Source organism: Camelus dromedarius, chromosome 9, assembly GCF_036321535.1.
Source record: "Camelus dromedarius isolate mCamDro1 chromosome 9, mCamDro1.pat, whole genome shotgun sequence".
Classification (NCBI taxonomy): Eukaryota; Metazoa; Chordata; class Mammalia; order Artiodactyla; family Camelidae; genus Camelus; species Camelus dromedarius.
Window position 1 is genome coordinate 79997478 of NC_087444.1, and position 14809 is coordinate 80012286.

Here is a 14809-nt window from a genome sequence, read left to right on the forward strand (position 1 = left end):
GTTTCCAGTGTCCCCATTGTGTGTCTAAATGACTCTGCAGTGGTAGGTACCTTTAGTGTTTTTTTTTTTTTTTAGGTTAAGAGTTATGTAGTAGGTACCTTTGGATTGGTGGATTTGAGAGCATCTCGAAAGGTACTTTCAGGCTCTGGGACACACTGAGCTTCACAGAGTCTGAAATTCACGTCTTCAAACCCTTGGGTAATCAGTTACAGATAATACACCTCAAACATCTGTGAGTGCACCCTCTTTAAGAAGAAACGCCCATCCTCAGTCTGTGGCCTTAGCGTTGATGTTTCCCAGCAACCTTCACGGTGTGGCTTTCTCCTGGACGTCAGACGCGGAACATCTGGGACCTATGCCTGTGGCTCTGTGGGAAATACATTACCCAGAAGGCTGTGCAATGGGTGGCTGCGACGATCAGCCAATTCAGTCAAGAGAAGACGCGTCTCCGTGTGAGGTAATAGCGTTGGGGCGGGACTTCCGGCCTCCACGTAGTGGGCGTCATTTTGAACGTGCTGTGGGGAGTTTTCTCAATTCAAAAGCTTCAGATACCGGGAAGAGGTGACAGGACTGAGGAGGTCCGAGAGGAGGCGCTGTCACCGCTGCACCGAGGCGGGTTCGAAGTTCCGCGACGCCGCCCAGGGACCCCGCCCCAGGCCTGGAATACGGACCGCCGCTCGCGGTCTCCTCTCTTCTCCCGCTGCTGCCCGCCTCGCTGCGCCCTCAGACCCCGATGGCGGCGGTCGCGCTGAGGGAGCCGCCGCAGGTGAACGCGCGTCCTCCGGGCCCGCACCGCCCTCTCCCGCTGGACACGAGAGCCCTGAGTGCGGGGCGCCTGCTCGCGTGCCTGCGGCCCGGGCGCCGGGGTCCAGGCCGGGGAGGCGGCCGCGGGTGGGGCCGTGTTTCTGACAGACGGCGTGACGGCGCGGGGAGAGGCCCCCAGGCGGGGGACCCGCAGGTGCGGAGGCGTGGAGGGCGGGCTGAGCCAGATCTGGGGTGTAGCAATTCTCCATTCTTAATGCTAGGAGCAAGATGCAGCAGGGTGAGAGTCAGGCGTGCAGTGTTGTTGCATGAAAAGTTGGCCAACTATTATACAGGTAATATGAGGTTTGAATCCCAGTTGGGAGGTAGTCTTAACCAGGCATAATATCCCTCTGGCTTGCAAAGAAGGGAACAAACTACTGGGATAAGGGAGGAAGCAGGCAGCACAGGAGGATTAATTGCAAGAGTCGTAGTGAATGTTGATGGACCAGAGTGACCGCCCTGGATGTGTGAGAAGTGGTTGAATTCTGGATCTATTTTTGGAGAAGGGCCTGTCGGAATTGGGGGTGTTGCTCTTGGTGAGAGAAGGGAAGTAGTGAGGGATGACCCCAGGGTTCTGGGTCCTAGTAGGCGACGGATGGAAGGCCCATCCTCTGGATGGGGACGTTAGTAGTAGGTTAATTTTCCTTGGCGATTCTGTAAGTTTATTTCCGCTCTTAAGAGTCTGAGATGTTTCAGAGAAGAGTGAGTGTAGGCAACAAGCGGGCAGCTGGACAGGCAGGTCTGGACAGCTGGGGAAGGCGTTGAGGATGGAGACTTTCAAAAATGATGGCCGTTATGTGCACCAGGGTGAAGCTGTGGATCACATTTAGGAGGGGAACGCAGGTTACTGTGGCAATGCTATTAGTAGGTGGAAAAGATTGGTGTGTGCTATGTAGTGGCTCTCTCGCTGAGTGCCTGGTTGGGTTTGCTGGGCAGTGCAAACGCAAGCGAGGTGGAGAAGTGGCAGTGGGAACGGTGTGGGAGAGAGGTTGATCAGGCAGGTGGCCAAGGCTTCCATGGGATGAGTGGACGAGAGATGGCTGGGGAGACGTAGCGGGAACTGAGACAAGATGGCAGGGAGGCTGGGAGTGCTGCTTATTTAGCACTGAATGTCTTCTCCAGAATTTGCTTGGCAGGGAGATCTTTAGGGCTGTTTTTTTATTTGTTTGTTTGTTTTTCTTTTAAACGAAGGTTGAGTGAAGAGAGGAGTGTTGTGGCTACTGAAAGGACAAAACTGGCAGTAAATTCACCTGTGGTTCTGGGTGGATAATATTGAAGCAAGGATTAGAGGTAGGTGGGGAGATCTAAGCAGCATTTGTGGCTTTCTCTGGCATTGGATCCATCAGAGAGCTGGGGTTGTACCAAATCTTACTTGAATTTCTCAAGCATTCTCTGGATGCGGAGTGCCAAATGTGAGGGTATGTTCAGGGAGAGTCCTATAGTATGGTGCAAGGAGGTGGAAGGCTATGAAATTCTGAGAGATTCGGTCTACAGAGGATGTGCACATCAAGAGGAAATGTGAGCTGATGGCCCCAGGGCCAAGGTATTGAAGATTTACAGATGAAGCATGAGTCTATATTTACACTGGGCTGTGTCTGGATTCCCACAGTTGGGGAGATCCCAGGGGAATTGCTTGGCTGGAGGGACAAGACATTGCAGGCCAGGCCCAGAGCTGAGATGGCATCTGTGTGCCCCTGTCTGTTGTTGCTGAGGACTGAACACAGTGATTAACGGGCAGTGAGCAGACTGCGGGCATCAGTGGCACCAGGGCCTGGCATCCTCTGTCAGGTGGGAGGTCTGGTGGAGGGTGGGAATGGCATAGATGTGTGGGGAGTTGGATTGCGGGTTGTCAGAGGGAGAACGTTCAAGATTTCGTCTGTCTCCTTCATGACAGGGTGGTGTGACCTTTCTGGATGTTGCTGTGCGCTTCTCCTGGGAAGAATGGAGGCTCCTTGATGAGGCTCAGAGACACCTGTACCTTGATGTGATGCTGGAGAACTATGCACTTGTATCCTCACTGGGTAAGACCTTTCTTCTCCCCAGTGCCCTGGTCTAGGCTCTGTATCCTGCCTCACCCTCCTTTCCGAGGGAGGTGCTCCATCCTAATCACGTGTGTAGGCACTGCTTGCTTCCCCAGCTTTCTGGGAAGTTGTTGTGGCACGTAGAAGGCTGGATTAGAAGGATTCAAGGTCAGCAGTCGTGCAGTAAGGCTGATGGATGCACCTTGCTTGCCCCTTCCCTGGATGGGGCAGTGTGTCCAGATCCATGTAATTTCTGTGGCCCCTCCTTTAACTGACAATTCCTTGTGCTTGCCTGTGTGTGGAATTGCAGCCATTGTCATGAGGGCTACTTTCATGGGCTGTGGGTTACTGTTCAGCTCTATCCTGTATAGTTCTTTTTGTGGTGTTTGGACTTCTCTCCCTGTTTCATCTTGACCCAACTTTATTGAGATACAACTAACACGATTATATGTATTTAATATATATAATGTTATGATTTGATATACATATACTTAATGAAATAATTACCACCATGGAGTTAATTAACACACCTCTTACCTGACATAGTTACTTTTTTTCTTTTCTTTCTTTTTTTTTCAGTGAGGACACTTAGGATCTATTCCTTTAGCAAATTTCAAGTTTACAATACAGTATTAATATCTATAGTCACTGTGGTGCACATTAGATCCTCAGAACTTACTTGCATTATAACTGAAAGTGTTTTGGCCAACATCTCCCCATTTCTCCAGCCCTCAGTATCTGGCATTCTACTTTATGGTTCTCTAAGTTTGTCTTTTTTTGTAGATTCTATATATAAGTAATATTATACAGTATTTGTTTTTCTCTCTGTGACTTATTTAATTTAGCATAATGTCCTTTAGTTCCATCCTTGTTGTTGCAAGTGGCAGTTTTTCTTTTTTCATGGCTGAATGTTCCTGCATGCATGTGCATGGGGGAGTTACGTGTGTGTGTGCATGCGTGTGTGTGTGTATGCTGTATTTTCTTTATCAATTCATCACTGGTGAACGCCTTAGAAAGTTTCCATATCTTGGCTATTCTGAATAATGCTGCAGTGACTATGTACATGCACATATTTTATGGAGATACTGATTTAGTTCCTTGGCATATATACCCATAAGTGCGTATGGTGGATCATATGGTAGTTTTTTTTCCCAATTTTTTGAGGAATATCCATGATATTTTCCATGACTGCACTAATTTATGTTCCCAGCAATGGTGTTCAAGGGTTCCCTTTTCTCCATATCCTTGCCAACATGTTACCTCGTTTTGATAATAGCCATTCTAACAGGTGTGACGTGACATCTTGTGGTTTTGATTTGCATTCCCTTTGATGGTTAGTGATTGTGAGCACCTGTTGACCATTTGTAGCTCCTTTCACTCCAGTAAGTGTTTCTTTTGCTGTTTACTAATTTTTTAATTTGTTGAGTTCCAGTTGTTTATTTTGGCTTTTCATGTCATATTGAAAAAAAATTACTGTCAGGAATAAAGTCATGAAGACTTTTCCCTATGTTTTATTCTAGGAGTTTAAGGTTTCAGGTCTTCTATTTGTCTTTAATTCATGTCAAGTTCTGTAAGATGGGGATCCAGTTCCTTTTTTTTGCATGTGGATATCCAGCTTTCCCAACACTATCTATTGAGGACACTCTCTTTTCTCTATTGTGTGTTCTCTGTGCACTTGTGAAAGATTAGTTGACTGTCTATGCGTGGGTTTGCTTCTGGGCTGTCTCTTCTGTTCCATAGTTCTGTCCATTTTTATACCAGTACTATACTGTTTTGAATACTACAGCTTTGTAATATAATTTGAAATTAGGATAGCAGTGTTTTTCATTTTGATCTTCTCTCTCAAGATTGCTTTGGCTATTCAGGCTCTTTTGTGCTTCTATGCAGATTTTAGGTATGTTTTTTCTATTTCTGTGAAAAATACCATTGGAATTTTAATAGGAATTGCATACAAACTGTAGATTACTTTGGGTATTATATCATTTTAACAATATTAATTTTCCAATCATGTATACAGATATCTTGCCACATATTTCCATCTTCTCCATTTCCCTTCATCAGTGTTTCATAGTTTTCACTGTACACATCTTTCTGCTCCTTGGTTTTATTCCTAAGTATTTTATCAGTCTTGATGCTGTTATAACTGGGATTATTTTCTTCTCAAATAGTTCATTGTTACTGTGCTGAAACGCATGATGTTTTTCTTTATATATTTTTATTGACGTATAGTCAGTTTACAGTGTTGTGTCAATTTCTGGTGTAGAGCTTCAGTCATACATGAACATACATACATTTGTTTTCATATTCTTTTTCACCATAAGTTACTACAAGGTATTGAATATAGTTCCCTGTGCTATTCAGTATGAATTTGTTGTTTCTGTATTTTATATATATTAGTATCTGCAAATCTCAAACTCCTAATTTATCCCTTACCACCCTCTCCCCCCACCACCTCTTAACCATAGGTTTGTTTTCTATGCCTGTGAGTCTATTTCTGTTTTATAAAGAAGTTCATTTGTCTTTTTTTTTTTTTAATTCTACATATGAGTAACATCATATGGTATTTTTCTTTCTCTTTCTGGCTTACTTCACTTAGAATGATGATCTCTAGGTTCATCCATGTTGCTGCAAGTGGCATTGTTTTGTTCTTTTTATGGCTGAGTAGTATTCCACTGTATAAATATACCACATCTTCTTTATCCAGTCCTCTACTGATGGGACATTTAGGTTGTTCCCATGTCTTGGCTACTGTAAATAGTGCTGCTTTGAACATTGAGGTGCATGTATCTTTTTGAATTAAGGTTCCCTCTGGATATATGCCCAGGGTGGGATTGCTGAATCATATGGTAAGTATTTTTAGTGTTTTGAGGAATCTCCATACTGTGTTCCACAGGTGATTTTTCTGTTGATTTGTATCCTGCAACTTTTTGAATTTGTATTCTAGTTTGGTGGAGGAGTCTTCAGGGTCTTCTATACATATGACCATATCATTGGTATAGATAACTTTACTTATTCATTTCAGATTTGGATATCTTCTTACTTTCTTTCTGTTTTCTATTCAGCAATGCTGAATAGAAGTGATAAAGAAGTGGCCTTGTTCCTGATCTTAGAGGATAAGCTTTTAGCTTTCACCATTGCAAACTTTGTAGGCTGTGACTTGTCATATACGGTGCATATTATGGTAAAATGCATTCCTTCTGTAGCTAATTTGTTGAGAGTTTTTATCATGAAAGTATGCTGAACTTTTTAAAATGCTTTTTCCATATCTATTGTGATAATCATACGGTTTTTATATTCCATCTGTTAAGGCAGTATATCACGTTGAATTGTGTATGTTGAGGCATTCTTGCATCTCCGGGATAAATCTGACTTGATTAAGGTATATTATTTTTTTATTGTGCTTTGAAGCACAATATTGTCTTGAGGATTTCTGTTTATGTGTTCATCATGGATGTTGGGCTGCAATTTTTTTTCTTGTAGTGTCCTCGTAGTCTTTGTAGTGTGAGGCAGCAGGTTAATGCTGGCCTCATAAAATGAGTTTGGAAGTGGCTCGTCCTCTTTAATTTTGGGAGTTTGTGGATGATTAGTGTTAATTCTTCCTGAAATGTTTGATAGAATTCACTGGTGAATGTATCTGGTCCCAGACTTTTCACTGTTGGCAGATTTTTGGTTACTGATTGCATCTCCTTACTAGTTTTATGTTTATTCATATTTTCGGTGTTCTATCAGTCTTGAGAACTTGCGTCTTTGTAGGAATGTATCCATTTCTTCTAGGTTATCGAAATTTGTTGACATTTAAATGTTCATAGTAGTCTCATGGTCTTTTTTGTTTCTGTGGTATCAGTTGTAATATCTCTTTTTCATTTCTGATTTTATTTTAGTCTTCTCTTTTTTTCTTAGTGTTTCTTAAGGTTTGTCAATAGTTTATCTTTTCAAAAAATATGCTTTTTATGTCCTTTATCTTTTCTATTTTTCTAGATCTATTTCATTTGTTTATTTATTAGGTTTTTTTCGGGCAGGGAGGTTAATTAGGTTTATTTATTTATTTACTTTTAGAGGAAATACTTGGGATTGAACCCTGGACCCCTTGCTTGCTAAGCATGCACTCTACCACTTTACCTATACCCTCCCCACTATTTCATTTATTTCTTCATTGATCTTTTTTTATTTCCTTTCTTCTATTAAATTTGTTCTTTTTCTAGTTCCTTGAGGTATAAATTTAATTAGTTTTTTTGAGTTTTTGAATTGTTTTGCTTGTTGATTTATCATTTTATTTGTTTAGATTTATTTTTTTATTAAGCTACCATTGGTTTATAACATTATATAAGTTTTATATGTACATTATATTTCTCCTTTTGTATACCTTACAGAAAATTTATTTTTCATTCATTCTTACCGTATGGTTGATTCATTTAACCTTGTGGTGATCACTACTCTGTTCTCTGTATCCCTGTATTTAGTTTGGTTTGTTTGTTTTTATATTCCCTATATGAGTGCATCATACAGTATTTGTCTTTCTACATCTGATTTATTTCACTTAGCATACCACCCTCAGGGTCCATCCATGTTGTCACAAATGGTAAAATTTCTTTTTTTTTAATGACCCAGTGGTACTCCATTGTGTTTATTGTGTCTGTGTGCGTGCATGTGCGCATGTGATTGACACATCTTTATCCATTCATCCGTTGGTGGCACTCTTGTTTCCATATCTTGGCTAATGTAAATAATGCTGCAGTGAACATAAGGGTGCATTTTTTTTCAAATTACTGTTTTTGTATTCTTGGAATATATACCAACTAGTGGAATAGCTAGTTCATATAGTAGTTCTATTCTTAAATTTTTTGAAGAATCTTTATTCCTTTTTCTGTATTGACTGCACCAATTTTCATTGCCACCAACAGTGTATGAGATGGGGAAGGGTATAGCTCAAGTGCTAGAGCACATGCTTAACATGCATGAGGTCCAGGTTGAATCCCCAGTACTTCCTCTAAAAATAAATAAACCTAATCACACCCCCCCAACAAAATAAAATAATTCAATAATATAATAGTTAATAAATAAAAATATTTTTAAAAGGCATAGGAAGTACTAAAACAAACAGTGTATGAGAGTTCCTTTTTCTCCACATTCTCATCAACATTTATTATTTCTTGCCTTTTGATAATAGCAATTATAACACAGATGAGTTTTGATCATTGTGGTTTTGATTTGCATTTTCCTAATAAGTAGTGATGTTGAACATCACTAGTGTGCATTTTGGCCATCTGTATGTCTTTTGAAAGATTTCTGTTCAACTCCTCTGCCCATTTTTTAATTGGATTGTTTTTTGTTGTTGTTGTTGAATTGTATCAATTTGGGGGGGGGTAATTATGTTTATTTACTTGTTTATGTCTTTATTATTTTAATGGAAGTACTGATTGAACCCAGGACCTGGTGCATGCTAAGCATGCATGTACCACTGAACTATACTCCCCCCTGCCCATGAGTTCTTTATATATTTTGGATATTAACCCATTGTTAGAGATATCATTTACAGATACCTTCTTCCATTCAGTAGGATGTCTTTTCATTTTGTTAATGGTTTCCTTTGCCACGCAGCTTTTTGGTTTGATGTAATCCCATTTGTTTATTTTTTTCTTTTGTTTCCTTTGCCTGAATAGACATATCTAGAAAGGTATTGCTAAGACCAACATCAAAGAATGTACTGCCCATTTTTTTTTTCTAGGAGTTCTGTGGTTTTCGGTATTGCATACATGCCCTCAGCCAGCCTGTTTTGTTGTTCTTTATGATTTCTATCTCTTTGTTGAATAACTTGTTAGTCTATTTAATTGCCTGACTGTGTTTCCTTGCAGCTCAGTGAACTCTGTTAAAACAATTGATTTCTTTGTCTAGCTCTTCACTGATTTCTATTGCTTTGGAATTTGTTTCTGATAAATTATTGTAGTTCTTTGATGGTTTTATCTTCCTTAATTTTCTTGTGTTTCCTGTAGCCTTGCATTGATGTCTGCTGATTTGATGGTGTAGTCATTTCTTCCAAATTTCATGGTACAGTTTTGGTGGGAAAAGACCTCCACCTGTGGTTTATGCAGCAGCTTGGTGGGCTGTGGCCAAACTGGCTCCAGTGGAGGCCAACCGTGTGGAATCCATACCGCTTCTGCACCTGATGTCAGCCTCGGTGAAGGTAGTGGGGGTCTTCAATACACGAGGCTGAGGGTGTCTGCAACGGTGGAGAAGGCTGAAGGGGAACTCCTGATCTCTTTCCTCCCATGGAAGGAGGACCTTGTGGCCAAAGGGATTCCTCTTGTTGCCCAGTGGCTCTTGGGCTCCCTGTTGGTTATGGTGGCGCTGGCGTCTGACGCGCGGGCACCTGTGGAGTAGTGGGGTGTTGTGTGAGGATCCTTGTAGTCTGACAGCGGTTCTGGTTCTGGGACATTGGATGGCTCGATGGCTCCCAGTGCTCTCGGCTTTGGTTTGTGAGATGTGGCTGCACGTCCAGTGACCATGACATCTGTGTCAGGGTGCTTGTGTCGAGACACTAGTTTTTGGGATTTGGCTGGCCTACAGTGAGGGTGTCTGGTGTCTGTGACCACTGTGTGCACAATGCAGCAGTGGAGTCAGGGTCTGGGATGCAGGCACACATGGAGCAGGCACAGCTCTGGGGGTGAGGATATGCACGGGTTTGGGGGATGTGGCGGCCCTCATCCTGGATCGGCACAACAGCAGCTCCTTCTAGGGGTCGGGCGCAGTAACCTCGTATTCACCAGGGCATGAGCCATAGTGATGGCTTTTAGTTAGCGCAGTATCAAAAGCTCCAGTGTCCTCTGGAAGCAGGCAACCGGGGACTGCAGCGGTACCCGCCCTGTGGCAGAGAGAGATAGCCCAGCCCCTGTTTCCCAGCCCCCTCCAAGTGTCTTTGCCAAAACAGTCTCCAGCAATCCTGTCTGTGTGCTTATTCTCTTACGCTCCACCGAGTTGGATTCGGTTCTTAATTGAGCCCTCCAAGGCTAATTTCACTCACGGAATTTGAGCCGATTTTGTTGGGTGTTAATGGTGGTGTCTCCTGTTCTGCTCTCTTGTGGACATCGCTTGCCTTTTGCTCGTTTCTTGGTCCTCTGTGTGCAGTTGCTTTGGAACAGTGCTAGCATTCACTTGTCCTATTTTTCATTCAGTACTTGCATCCTGTTGTCCCATTTAGCTGCTGAACTAGGGTTTATGGGGATGAGTCCTTCGTATATCACAGAATGGATGTGACGCCAGCCGTAGCCGGGTAGACTCAGAGGAGCCTAGCCCTGATGCATGGTAGCTGTGGAAGTGTGACATCAGCTATATTTAGAGCATACCAGGAACCTGTTTAACCAGAGTTTTGGTGCCATAACCAGTGACCACATACCATTTCTATCTTTCCTTCTCCATTGTTCACACTCTGCTGACTTATCATTTCTGCTGTTTACTGTGACTCTCATCCCAGGGAAGCTCCCCACCCCTGTGGACTCCACATCTCACCTGTTTCTCTCACTGCTCTTTCTGTAATACTTTTCAGCACTGGCCTTCACTTGTGCCATGAGATGTTCACATATCCTTAAAATGACCTTGAAGACAGATCGATTGCAGTTGGGTTTTTATGGGCATGGATGTAGACTTCTGTACAGCCCCAAGTAAACAGCAGAAAAGGTCCTGCAGGAAGCCGTTGGGAGAGAAAGAAGTGAGTTGTAGACTCTGCCTCTCTTCCTTGTATCATACCCTCTGTGTCCTTCCCCTGGTGAGGTCTCCACTATGCTGTGACCTTGAGACCCAGTAATGCACAACAATCAGCTGTTCCCTCAACTGAATTCCAACTCTCTTGTCTTGAAAAGCATCCCCTAGACTCAGACCTAGATGAGACAGATGCACATTTGTGGTGAGTTGGCCCGTCCGTGTATCAACAGGTACTTGACCAGCATCTCTTTCTGTTCAGGTTGCTGCTGTGGAGCAGGGGATGCAGAGGCACCTTTTGAACAGATGGCTCCTCTGGGAGGGTCACAGGCCAGGACTCCCAAGGCAGCTTTGTCTTCCCAGAAGACCCATCCCTGCGAGATGTGTGGTCCAGTCTTGAGAGACATTTTCCACTTGGCTGAGCACCAGGAAACACGACACAGCCAGAAACTATTGAGGTGTGGGGTGTGTGCGAAACACTTTGATTTTAGTGCAGACTTTCAGCAGCACCAGGAGCAACACATGGGAGAGAAGACCTTCAGAAGCAGCATAGACAAGGCATTGTTTGTGAAGAGCTGCAGATTCCATGTGTCGCAGAAGCCATTTACTTGGGGGACGTTTGAAAAGGACTTCCCTGCCATCGTGGGACATCTACAGCAACAGACCCCTCAAAGTGTGGAGAAGCCAAACCCAATCTCCCAGTGTGGGTCAACTTTAAAAAGCCAGATAAGTCATCATGCCTGGGGAGAGTGCAAGAAAACCCTCAGCCCCAAAGACACACTTGTTCAGGACCAGGGTGTCCACACTGGAAGACGGTGTTTTGTGTGCAGTGAATGTGGGAAAGCATTCAGGTACAAATCCTCGTTTGTTGTGCACCAGAGAGTCCACCCTGCAAAAAGCCTTCATGTGTGTGGTGAATGTGGAAAATCCTTTAAGCAAAGCTCAACCCTCAGTCAACATCAAAGCATTCATCCTGGGGCAAGGCAGTACAAGTGCAGCAATTGTGGGAAGTCCTTAAATCACAAATCTGTGTTCATTCATCCCCACACATGGTGCAGTGGAGAAAACAGTTACGTGTGTAGTGAATGTTCGAAATCTTTTTCCTCTGGCTCAGCCCTCAGTTATCATCAAAGATCTCACACAGGAGAAAGGCCTTATGAGTGCAGTGACTGTGGGAAATCTTTTATCTCTAGGCCTGCCCTCAGATATCATCAGAGATCTCACACGGGAGAAAGGCCTTATGAGTGCAGTGACTGTGGGAAATCCTTTACCACTAGCTCTAACCTCCATTATCATCAAAGAGTTCACACGGGAGAAAGGCCTTATAAATGCAGTGAATGTGGGAAATCTTTTAACAATAGGTGGGTTCTCATTCAACACCAGAGAGTTCACACAGGAGAAAGGCCTTATGAGTGTACTGAGTGTGGGAAATTGTTTAAATACGGATCCCAGTTGAATCAACACCAGAAAGCTCACACTGGAGAGAAGCCATTTAAGTGCACTGAATGTGGGAAATGTTTTAACAATAGGTGGACACTCATCCAGCACTGGAGAGTTCACACAGGAGAAAGGCCTTTTGAGTGCAGTGAATGTGGAAAATCCTTTAATCGAAGAAATAACCTCGTTTTACACCAGAGAATTCACACAGGAGAACGGCCTTATGAGTGCAGTGAATGTGGGAAATCTTTTACCTTTAGTTCCAGCCTCCGTTATCACCAGAGATCTCACACTGGAGAAAGGCCCTATGAGTGCAGTGAATGTGGGAAGTCTTTTATCTCAAGGTCTGACCTCCATTATCATCAGAGAGTTCATTCTGGAGAAAGGCCCTATGAATGTAATGACTGTGGGAAATCCTTTATCCAAAGAAATAACCTCATAATACACCAGAGAATTCACACAGGAGAAAGACCGTATGAGTGCACCGAATGTGGGAAATCTTTTACCTGTGGTTCTACCCTCCATTATCATCAGAGAGTTCACACTGGAGAAAGGCCTTATGTGTGCAGTGAATGTGGGAAATCTTTTATTACCACCTCCAAACTGCGTTGTCATCAGAGAAGCCACGCTGGAGAAAGGCCTTAAGAGTGCACTGAATGAGGGAAATTTTACAAGGAAGTCTAACCTCTTTCAACATCAGAGAGTTCCCACTACTCAAAGGCATAGATGTGCAGTTTCCTTGTACAGTGTAAGGGTCCTGGAGGAAACCTGAGGAGGAGCCATCTGTCTGAATTGAATCTCATACATGTGAGCATGCAGAGTGGGGAGGTTCCCTGTGAGTTTCAGTTATGTGGGAAGTGTGTATGGCTGTGTTACACTTTGGAACATGCCCATGGCGCTTCGAAGATTTATGTCACTGACATCTCTGTAGTCAAGGCCATTTCACCTGTACCACCTGGCAAGCCCACACAGTGTGCATCAGTCACTTCCCAGTGCACTCAAGGAAGCTGATTCCTCTTCTCCCATGTATTGGCCAAATTAGGAGTCACTTGAGCCCTAGCAGATCCTTCCCTTCGCTTTTGAATACCTCGAGCAGGGACCTGACCCAGTGTTGGTCCGTAGAACATCATATGACTTTGCTGGCAGCTTTCCAACAAGGAAAACAATTTTCAGGGACATGTTGGGTCATGTGATACTTGCGATGAGTTTTTCTGTCTTGCAAGTCCTGAACTCCAGAACTCTCTGCCACACGTTCCTTTGGCTTGAACGATAACAATGGCCTTATTCTTCTAAGTCCTTATTCATCTTGGGAGCTCTGTTCCTGTGTAGGGTAGTTTCTAAACAGATTTGTGCTCTGTTTTACAGGTCTCACACTCTGTGCCTGAGGAGGGACAGTATGATTGCAGAAAATAACTTGACATTTTTGACCAAATTTGTATTGCTGCCCAGAGCCTCTTAGGAGAAACTGCAGGGCTTTCTGTTCCTCCTTTGAGGTTTTTAAGGAAACTTGGGTGACTCTGTGGAGGGGCAGGTGTTAGAATCTTAAAATAGTGCTTCTGAGAGCAGCATGAATTCCTTTTTCCAGAGTAGAGATCACAGAGTGTTCCAGCACTGTTGAGGGGATGTCTTCTAGAGGTCGACAGCTGTGCTCCCTGGCATCCACGGTTCATTGGGTAGTTTCACTGGTTCCAGAGGAAGCTGTAATTGCTACAGAAACTCTGCTTTAGTAGGTAGTGGAGGAGACTGCAGCCAGCTAGATGGAATGTGCCTCTTCTTAAAGTTCATCCACAAATGTCTGTTTGACGATGACTGTGCAAGATGAGTGTGTGCACAAATCTTAGGGCCTGTAGGCATGTTTGTCTTGTGTAGCTGAAGACACGGTCAGAGAGGTTACCCAGGAAGTTTTGTGGATTGCTGTAGCCTCACGGCCCTTACTGCCCAGGCAGGAAAGAAAAGAGAAAAGGGAACTTATATTCTGAGGAGGTGACCCTCTGGGTCCACGCAGCCTTCCTCCTGACTTGCATGGAGATTTTCATTGCTCCCCATATCTGTTGCCACTGAGCCAAGACCAACCCCCAGAGGGCACAAGGAGAGAGAGGGTGGAGTCAGAACAGGGCTGCCAAACCTATTTTCCATAAAGAGTGGGACACAGAAGTTTTTTTAAATCTTGAGCCAGTTTTTAAAGCTTTATTGAAGTATGGTTTACATGTACTCAACAGCTTATATTGAAATTACACCATTTGAGAAGTTCTGATGTAGGTATATGAACCTGTGAAAACATTATCCTCATCCTGATAATGACCATCCCTGTCACAGTGGATGTATGTCATGTCCTTTTAGAATCTCTCCTTGCCTTTCCCACCTCACCAGATAACCACTGATTCACTTTCCCTTACAAGAGATAACCTTTGCATTTTCTTTTATTCATACAGTTTGAATCATAAACGGTTTATTGTTTTCTTTCTGATTTCCTTTGTATTTTGTGATTTTGAGGTGTTATTTGGGTAACTCACCTTTTTTTTCCCCCCTGAGTAATATTCTTATCTTTGGATATGCTGCTGTTGTTTTAATTATCCATCTCTTTATGGGTCTTGAGGTTATTTCTAGGTTGTGACTACTGGAAATAAACCTGTTACAAACATTTGTGTCAGTTTATATGGATATATGTTTGTTTTATCTTTTGTCCATAACTTAGAGTGGAATGTCTGAGTCACAGGGTAGATCTGAAATGATTGTACTCTTTTGCATATTAACCAGCAGTGTTAAGCTCCATTTATTCCACATCCCTGCCTGTGCTTGATGTGGTCAGTCTTTTATATCAGCTTTTCTTAAGTGTATAGTGCTATCTCAGTGTG

The 14809-nt window shown here is 43.2% G+C and overlaps 1 protein-coding gene across 1 annotated transcript; it reads left to right on the forward strand.

The window, feature by feature from the left end:
- Nucleotides 1-488: 488 nt before the first annotated feature.
- Nucleotides 489-14595, forward strand: LOC105096815 (zinc finger protein 256-like). The gene is made up of 3 exons (XM_064489945.1): nucleotides 489-766; nucleotides 2699-2825; nucleotides 10780-14595. Exons 1-3 carry the CDS (start codon nucleotides 734-736, stop codon nucleotides 12597-12599), a joined length of 1980 nt encoding a protein of 659 aa, XP_064346015.1. The 5' UTR covers nucleotides 489-733; the 3' UTR covers nucleotides 12600-14595.
- Nucleotides 14596-14809: the final 214 nt, after the last annotated feature.

Excerpts from the sequence above, each read along its gene's own strand:
- LOC105096815 (XM_064489945.1), top strand. The coding sequence starts at position 734 with ATGGCGGCGGTCGCGCTGAGGGAGCCGCCGCAG. Across the intron at positions 767-2,698 it reads CGCTGAGGGAGCCGCCGCAG|GGTGGTGTGACCTTTCTGGA; the intron begins GTGAACGCGCGT and ends CCTTCATGACAG. Across the intron at positions 2,826-10,779 it reads TGCACTTGTATCCTCACTGG|GTTGCTGCTGTGGAGCAGGG; the intron begins GTAAGACCTTTC and ends CTTTCTGTTCAG.